Here is a 9830-nt window from a genome sequence, read left to right as displayed (position 1 = left end):
ATAGCCTTATAGGGAAGAATTCATAGCAATACCCCCTCTGTAAACATGGCCTGTGGTGCACATCTGGTGCTAAGAAGCTACAATTCCCACACTGTATGAAACATCTGGATAGAATATTTTAGTGATGCAGAAAAGTCTCCTGCACTCCCCCATTGATTTGCTTCTCTCTCCTCCCTTTATTACTCCCACATACCCAGTCAGTGATTCAGAGTAAGTTTGATGACCTCATACTCTCATGTAGTATAAAGAGTCAGAGTGTGGTGAAGAGCAACAGACATAAAATTCTTAGGCAAAGATAAAAATTGTATCCACACAAGATAAGCAAGATTGTATTTTACTATAAAGAGGAGCATCTTTAAAAAGATTTACACAAAAGGAAACCACAAAGGATATTAGGAAATACTGCAATATATAATATCTAAAGACACCAAGGTAAGCTAAAAGTTATATTTCAGGACTAGTAAAGAAACTGTTAAAGGGAATTCCCTTTTTTTTTTTTTTTAAATTGTATTTGCATGTGGTTGAACATTTATTATGTGTGCTGGATGTCCCTTGCCCAGGACTTAACATTGTGACTAACTGAAGTAGGTGGGTCTGAGGCTAAAACAGAACCATTGCATAGATTAAAAAAAATTCACAATAGTACCTGTATGAGTGCCTAATGTGAGACATGAAGGTGAATTCAGATTGGCAGATTATATCAAATCTGCCATTCTTGCGTTATACTCCAAACCTTCAGCTAAAGTGTTAGTTTCTGGCTTTATTATTTCAGTTACTTATATACTTATGCTTTCTCTCTGTGCCCTTTCAAATTACGAATGGAACTCGTCAGGGGTGCCCACTATTTCCACTTATTTTTGCTTTAGTGATGGAACCTCTCGCTGTTGCAATTAGAGAAAATAGGGAGATCCAAGGTATACAGATAGGAGGGATGACCCATAAAATTGGTCTATACGCTGATGATGTTCTTTTAGCACTATCACATCCTGAGTCCTCCTTGGTAGCAGTGCAGTGCAGTGCAGGCTACTTTGGAGAAATTTGGCCGGGTGACTTATTATAAGGTTAACCCAAGTAAATTTCAAGTTTTGAATATCTACTTCTTTACAGTCGAGTCTAGCTGTTAAATATCTGTATAAGTGGAATACGGATAACATACAATATCTGGGCATTAAACTTGTATATCCAAGCGCCTTGCTGTTTGGTTATAACTATTCTCCGTTAGTGTCTAATCTGTTGGGGAAGCTTTCTACTCCATTTATTTCCTGGGCCGGTAGAATAGCGCTAATTAAAATTAAAATGATGGTTCTCCCAATCATTCTATATACTTTCCGGACGGTTTCCATACCCTTACCATCCTCCTTTATTCCAAGATTACAAAGGGAACTGTCCCAATTTATTTGGAGGAAAAATTAATGGGGGGGGGGTGGGGTGGGAGTTCCCGACATATAAATATTATATGGCGACTATTCTAGAGCAGATTGGCAGCTGGTGGATGTCTAATAGTGGGAAGCAATGGGTGAGCATAGAACGGAGTGCGGTGGGTTCATCCCTTTTAGCGTGCTTGAGAAAATCTTTTTCCTATGGTGCCTCTTCGAGGGTTAAGCTACTAGTGATACAGGCCTTAATTCAAGCATGGTCCTATTTGCTTTGTTGTCATACAGGTGAGGATGGTGGGTCACTGAAAGCCCCTTAGATACTTGCACTCTATGTTAGAAAATGTTAACATTGATGTCTGGGAGTCTGCAGGTATGACGACTATTTCGTCTCTCTATAGAGAATCTACCTTTCGTTCGTTTGACTATTTAACTTCTTGTTATGGTATGTTCCTAGAACAGATTTTTGTAAATATCAATGTAACAGGCACGCGCTTTCGTCGGTGGATATATTCACCCCGCTTCAGCATGTACTCTTTTTTGCTAACAAACTCCCTAAGATTAAAGGCATTTATTTATTCTACGGCCTATTTTCTACTTATACCCCTACTGCTAAACTCTCATACATGTCCACATGGGATATGGATTTGGGGCTGGATATCTCTTTTCAAGATTGTTTTATAGCATTGGCTTGGTTGAGAAGATCTTCTAAAAGTTTGATACATTGGGAAATGTCCCGGAAAATTGCTTTCCGTTGGTATATTACACCTGTACGTGTCGCTAAAATGTCGGGCTTGGCTTCAGAGTCATGTTGGAGGGGATGTGGAGCAAATGGTACATATATGCATATGTGGTGAGAATGTCCAATTGTCACTTCCCTCGGGCTGATTGCTTTTCGGCTTATCTCAAAAAATTAAAAATCTAAGATAACGGTTTCTCCTGGATTGGCTTTATGCTTTCTAGGTGTGGACCTCCTTCCTCCCTCTGGTCGTATTGGTGCATCACACATTATTATGGCTGCGAGACTTATGATAGCTCGTCAATGGAAACTGGCTGACCCATTGACTAATTCGGAGTTAATTAATCAAATTCAATTTTCTTATCATATGGCGAAGTCGTGGGCCTTTAAGACCCTCTCGATAGCTAAATTCGAAAGAATGTGGAAACCTTTGAGCGAATATGCCCTACCCTTAGACTGAACCTTCCCTCCCTCTCTCTACCTGACTCTGCAGCCGGAATAGGTATTTTGTCGGTTGCCCCTATACCTTATACTGCCCTATCCCTTAGTCCTATAATTGGCTACATGTAAATCAACATTGCTTTTTTTTCCCCCTCTACTCTCTGTATATTATACCATAAATCCCTGTGATGTTTGTTGTGTATTGTATGTTTTGTATGTGATATTCTATGTCTATGTGCGTCGAGGAGATACTCATGTTGAGAACTCTGTTCTGTCTGTTTCTCTTTAAAAAAAATTCAATAAAAACTTTAGTGGCAAAAAAAGAATGTGAATTCAGCCAATCAGCTGCCAGGTCTGTGTCACATTTTCCAAGTTAAAGAAATACCAACATAGCAATGAAGGGGTTAGTGGAGAGTACCAGCAACATTTTCAATTAGGCAAATATAATTTGAAAAGAAATGTGGAACACCCCCTGTTAGTAGTACTCATCAACTAGTGTGTCCCTACACAGTTTGACACTGTCAGTACTGTTTGGTCAGTGTCAGACTGTGTAAGGACCCCTATTCATACATTTCCAGGAGGAATAACAGAGGAATGGCACAATGTATAGTTCTAAGAAAGGATACCTCAGAATTGTTATTTTATTGGAAATACAGGTATTTACTAAACCAGTCATTTCAGGAATGGCGACAGGTCCTCTGTATTTCATATGGAGACAGAGGTTTTTTCCCAAATCCGACAGGAATAAAAGTGTCATTCTCCATTATACTCCATATTCTTCCTAGAATATCTCTGTACGCAGTGAGTCCGACAGAACCTGTACGCGGGTGCAAGGAGGATGTCTGGCTCTGTTCTAAGGTCGTATGCATGAGACCATAGTCTGATAAAAAAAAAAATCACCAGCAACCATCCTGTCTTGTGTGAGGACCCTGCCATACCCCCATGACTTATTTTACTGGATCCAGGGGCGTAGCTAAAGGGGTGCAGAGGTAGCAGTCACATCTGGACCCTGTAGCCTGAGTGGCCCCAAAAGCCCCTCAGCCACATAAGAGGACGCAAGTATTATAAATTATATATGGTAGATGGGGTCCCGTTAGAGCCCCTAGGCCCCAATGCAAGATCTACAAGTCACACCTCTGACTGGATCCCTCTGGGCATAACAAAAGGGAGGTGGATTTTGGTGTTAATTGCAATCGCCCCTTAATTTTCAGATTGTGAGTGGATATATTTTTAAAGTAGTTTGAGGGATAAACTGTAATCAGATTTGTTATTTAGTGCTTTTGGAAAAACAATGTTATAATTGACATTTATTTTTTTCTTCTTTTTATAATTTTTGCTTCAATCTTTCTCTTCCATCCATTTCATAACTGTGCAGTCATTATGTCTCTTCATATATTTCTCCTATTTTTTCCAACTTTCCTTCTTTTCCAACTTTCTGCAACCATCACAGGTCTGCCCCTTGAAAATAACACATCAACCCAAGTGAACAGCAATGACACTCCGCCATGGAATCGTGTGATAAGCTTTCCCCCCACGTCTTCACCACATGGGATAAGCAATGAAGCTTCTGTCCCTCAAGCTCTTGAAATAACACGGAGTCAGAAAACAACACAGGAACACCTTCTGTACATAACTGAACATGTTGACTATGATGATTATGATTACAATGAAGATAAAGATGACGATGATGAGGTTTTCACTGAGCCCCCACATTTTTCTTTTGAAGCTTGTCCATATGATCGCTGCAAACACCTACAGATACCTTGTGGTGAGATACAGAAGAGGTCAGGGGGAAAATGCCTTTGTCCTGGGATAAGTGGAAGCTCAGTTCTTCCTGATTCCCCCCGTTTGAAACAGGTCATTCCTGGACAGGCAGGAATAGGGGTGAGCTGGTGTGCGCCCCTATCAACAGTGCAGTCATATAGAGTGGTGTATGGTACACCTGAAGGACCATTGGAGATTGGACCATTGCTCAATCAGTCATATCGCTTCTTTTCAATAACAAATCTCCTCCCAGGAACTGCTTACAGGGTGTGTGTGATAGCAATAAATGATGCAGGCGAAAGCCAGGTAGAGCATGGGGATGCAGAAGAGGGAGAGCTGGACCAGGGAGATATTGGAGGGCCATGTGGCACATTTCATACCTATGACTTACAGAGATCATATATGTATCTGGCAATAGGAGTGGGTTTATCAATGCTTGCTGGTGTACTGGGATTTTCTGTACTTATTTATTGGTTTTGGAGTAGAAAGAAGGTAAGAAGTATTAAAGGGACAAGAGGGGAGGATATGGGGGTAGCCAATATGTCATTTAAGGTAGAAAGCATTGAACACATGTAAGAAAGAGGATTTTGTTTTGGTAAATCTTGTATTAAAGTGGGTAGAATTATGTGGATTACGTGTGGGCTCTATATTTTATATGTCTATTTTATGTACATATTTATTTATTGTATTATTGCAAAATAAATCTATTTTTATAGAAATCTGTTACATGATTGATCCTGTAATATTAAAGTATATTTCTGATTATGTCATTAAAATATCTTGTCATATAACTGCATGGGGTGATTAGATGCATCTTAAAGATGGAAAAGAAGAAAAACTTCACTGTTAATTGCAGACTACAAATTCCCAAAGTAGTCTGTTGTATGAGGACTAACTGAAAGCATACCTAACTTTTCAGAATAAGCTGTCATGTGTGTCATATAAAGAATAACACTATTTTTGGCCATTATATGACTTGTATATGCATTATTTAGCAGTTTTCCAGTCTGCAGGCTTAATCTCTAATTCTCAGTTTTCTCTGACCTAGTGAGTGAAGCTTAACTGCTATCATGTCCGCCATGCATTGCACACATAGGAGAGCAGGATTCTCTTCTTCTATCTCTATTTATCACATATATATATCGAAGCTGCAGCAGCATGATTAAGATTATACAGCAGTAACGAGCAGTGTAGCTGAGAATCCAGCACTGGGATGACATATAACTCTTACCAGAAGCTGCAGCACATCTATGTGGCTCTCATTCTGCTTCCTCCTTCTGCTCTGCCTCCCCTCTTCATAGACTTCTATGGGCAATGTCTGTGTCTCTCTCCCTGGTCCCTCTTTCTGCTTCCTCTTCCCATAAACTTGTATGGACAGCTTGTCTGTGTCTCTCTCCATCCTCTCCCTCCCGTTTCTATGGACAGCTTGTCTGTGTGTTTCCATCCTTGATCCCTCTCCACTCTCCATAGACTTCTATCCACAGCATGTCTCTGTCTCTCTCCTTTCTCCTGCTTCCTCCTCTCCTTTATATAGTCTTCTATTGGCAGGCAGTGAAGAAACACACCCCTACTTCAGGCAGTCCATCTTCTCTCTTCTGCTCTGTAACTAGAAATGGATTTTGCTTGATGACAGGGGGTGGACAGCAGATTACAGGAAGGGAGACATCTAGTGGCAGTAACTTCACACAAAATTTGCATGGATAAAACACTACCTTTTATCAGTAAGTAAATTACAAAATGGATATATATTAGGTATACTATTAAATTAGCATAATAAAAGTTACTGTCGATTGAAGGATAATTCAGGAGCAATATTTTAATGAGCAAAAACTTTATACTTTTTTGGAAAGAGTTGTCAAACATGACTGTCAAAAAAAGGTTTACGGTTGGCATACAGTTAACAGTTGCATTATTTTTAAATGAGAGGTAATTTCTTTTTCAAATAGGTCTAAATGTGTACTGTGCAGATAGATGTATAATCAAAGAAAACCAATATGTTTGAATAAGTCTACCATTGAATTCCATTATAAAAAATGTATATCATAACATATTTTTTGTGGTTTCCTGTTGATAATACATTGAAGTCAGAATTAGAAACAAGATTATTGATGTACAGATCTTCCTCATGTTTTTGTATGTGTTTACAGTCTTTGGCCTCATGTACATGACCATATTTTGGTTTTATATTATACAGATTCTGAATATTATGTTAATGTATTTCTGTGTAGACATATACACCACAATATAAGAATATATTGGTAAACAGGGATTCTGCATAAATGAAAGTTGCAGTCAGTGGCGTAACTACCGCTATAGCAGCCGTAGCGGCTGCTACGGGGCCCGCGGCATGAGGGGACCCATGTCGCCCGCCGGCACGGGCCCCCACCATGGCCGGAGGCTCCGCTAGCAGCCGCTATGGCTACTACAGCGGGACACCACTGAACACTACGGCAGAGCAGGGAGGTATGTCCCCGCCCTGCCATTAAACAAAAGACATGTATCCCCTATCCACAGGATATCCACAGGATAGGGGATACATGTGTGATCGCTGGCAGCGATAGGGAGAACGGGGGACTGAAAGTCCCCTGAAGTTCTCCATCACAAACCTCGGACTTCCGGGGTCTGTGTCGGCAGCTCCGTAGAAATGAATGGAGCGCCGGTCGCGCTTGTGCGCATGCGTGACCAGCACTCCTTTCATTGTTATTGAGCTGCGCAGACGCCGGAAGCCAGAGGTTAGTCATGGAGAACTTGGGGGGACTTTCGGTTCCCCGTTCTCCCTATCGCTGCCAGCGATCACACATGTATCCCCTATCCTGTGGATAGGGCATACATGTCTTTTGTCTTTTCACACTGTAGGTCGCATTTTTTTGGGGGGTTAGGGACGCTGTATGGCGTTCCCTACAGGGGGGGGGGCTGTATAGCGTTCCCTACAGAGGGGGCTGTATAGCGTTCCCTACTGGGGGGGGGCTGTATGGCGTTCCCTACAGGGGGGGCTGTATGGCGTTCCCTACAGGGGGGCTGTATGGCGCTCCCTACAGGGGGGCTGTATAGCGTTCCCTACAGGGGGGGCTGTATAGCGTTCCCTACAGGGGGGGCTGTATGGTGTTCCCTACGGGGGGCTGTATGGCGTTCCCTACGAGGGGCTGTATGGTGTTCCCTAGAGGGGTGGGCTGTATGGCGTTCCCTACAGGGGGGGGCTGTATGGCGTTCCCTACAGGGGGGGGCTGTATGGCGTTCCCTAAAGGGGGGGCTGTATGGCATTCCCTACAGGGGGGAGCTGTATGGCGTTCCCTACAGGGGGGGCTGTATGGCGTTCCCTACAGACCCCCCCTGTAGGGAACGCCATACAGACCCCCTGTAGATAACGCCATACAGACCCCCTGTAGATAACGCCATACAGTCCCCCTGTAGATAACGCCATACAGTCCCCCCTGTAGATAACACCATACAGTCCCCCCTGTAGATAACGCCATACAGTCCCCCCTGTAGATAACGTCATACAGTCCCCCCTGTAGATAGCGCCCCCCTGTAGATAGCGCCATACAGCCCCCCTGTAGATAGCGCCATACAGCCCCCTCTGTAGATAGCGCCATACAGCCCCCCTGTAGATAGCGCCATACAGCCCCCCTGTAGATAACGCCATACAGTCCCCCCTGTAGATAGCGCCCCCCTGTAGATAGCGCCATACAGCCCCCCTGTAGATAGCGCCATACAGCCCCCTCTGTAGATAGCGCCATACAGCCCCCCCTGTAGATAGCGCCATACAGCCCCCCTGTAGATAACGCCATACAGTCCCCCCTGTAGATAACGCCATACAGTCCCCCTGTAGATAGCGCCATACAGTCCCCCCTGTAGATAGCGCCATACAGCCCCCTCTGTAGATAACGCCATACAGCCCCCTCTGTAGATAGCGCCATACAGCCCCCTCTGTAGATAACGCCACACAGCCCCTCTGTAGATAGCGCCATACAGCCCCCTCTGTATATAGCGCCATACAGCCCCCCTGTAGATAGCGCCATACAGCCCCCTCTGTAGATAGCGCCATACAGCCCCCTCTGTAGATAGCGCCATACAGCCCCCTCTGTAGATAGCGCCATACAGCCCCCTCTGTAGATAGCACCATACAGTCCCCCCTGTAGATAGCGCCATACAGCCCCCCTGTAGATATCGCCATACAGTCCCCCTGTAGATAGCGCCATACAGTCCCCCCTGTAGATAGCGCCATACAGCCCCCTCTGTAGATAACGCCATACAGCCCCCTCTGTAGATAGCGCCATACAGCCCCCTCTGTAGATAGCGCCATACAGCCCCCTCTGTAGATAGCGCCATACAGCCCCCCTGTAGATAGCGCCATACAGCCCCCTCTGTAGATAGCGCCATACAGCCCCCCTGTAAATAGCGCCATACGGCCCCCTCTGTAGATAGCGCCATACAGCCCCCTCTGTAGATAGCGCCATACAGCCCCCCTGTAGATAGCGCCATACAGCCCCCCTGTGGATAACGCCATACAGTCCCCCCTGTAGATAACGCCATACAGTCCCCCCTGTAGATAGCACCATACAGCCCCCTCTGTAGATAACGCCATACAGCCCCCCTGTAGATAGCGCCATACAGCCCCCTCTGTAGATAGCGCCATACAGCCCCCTCTGTAGATAGCGCCATACAGCCCCCCTGTAAATAGCGCCATACGGCCCCCTCTGTAGATAGCGCCATACGGCCCCCTCTGTAGATAGCGCCATACAGCCCCCTCTGTAGATAGCGCCATACAGCCCCCCTGTAGATAGCGCCATACAGCCCCCCTGTAGATAGCGCCATACAGTCCCCCCTGTAGATAATGCCATACAGTCCCCCCTGTAGATAGCGCCATACAGCCCCCTCTGTAGATAACGCCATACAGCCCCCTCGTAGATAGCGCCATACAGCCCCCTCTGTAGATAACGCCATACAGCCCCCCTGTAGACAGCGCTATACAGCCCCCTCTGTAGATAGCGCCATACAGCCCCCTCTGTAGATAGCGCCATACAGCCCCCTCTGTAGATAGCGCCATACAGCCCCCCTGTAGATAGCGCCATACAGCCCCCTCTGTAGATAGCGCCATACAGCCCCCCTGTAGATAGCGCCATACAGCCCCCCTGTAGATAGCGCCATACAGCCCCCCTGTAGATAGCGCCATACAGCCCCCCTGTAGATAGCGCCATACAGCCCCCCCTGTAGATAGCGCCATACAGTCCCCCCTGTAGATAACGCCATACAGCCCCCTCTGTAGATGGCGCCATACAGCCCCCTTTGTAGATACCTACAGAGGGGGCTGTATCGCGTTGTCTACAGGGGGGACTGTATGGCGCTATCTACAGAGGGGGCTGTATGGCGTTATCTACAGGGGGACTGTATGGCGCTATCTACAGGGGGGGCTGTAAAAAAGGCACTATCTACAAGGGGGGGGGGGGGGGGTTGTGTGACACCCAGGGGAGGGGGGGCCCCAGTCAAAAGTTTGCTATGGGGCCCAGTCTTTC

General features: G+C 45.4%; 1 protein-coding gene across 1 annotated transcript; it reads left to right on the top strand.

Moving 5' to 3' along the window:
* Nucleotides 1-3933: 3933 nt before the first annotated feature.
* Nucleotides 3934-4952, top strand: LOC142660261 (LRRN4 C-terminal-like protein). The gene has a single exon (XM_075836851.1). It carries the CDS (start codon nt 3934-3936, stop codon nt 4891-4893), a length of 960 nt encoding a protein of 319 aa, XP_075692966.1. The 3' UTR covers nt 4894-4952.
* The last annotated feature ends 4878 nt before the right edge of the window (nt 4953-9830 follow it).

This window comes from Rhinoderma darwinii, chromosome 9, assembly GCF_050947455.1.
Source record: "Rhinoderma darwinii isolate aRhiDar2 chromosome 9, aRhiDar2.hap1, whole genome shotgun sequence".
In the NCBI taxonomy this organism is placed as follows: Eukaryota; Metazoa; Chordata; class Amphibia; order Anura; family Rhinodermatidae; genus Rhinoderma; species Rhinoderma darwinii.
The sequence above is the reverse complement of the archived record's forward strand: the minus strand, read 5'-3'. Positions and strand labels throughout refer to the sequence as shown.

What these genes read in the sequence shown, in the direction of transcription:
- LOC142660261 (XM_075836851.1), top strand. Translation starts at nt 3,934, where the DNA reads ATGTCTCTTCATATATTTCTCCTATTTTTTCCAACTTTCCTTCTTTTC.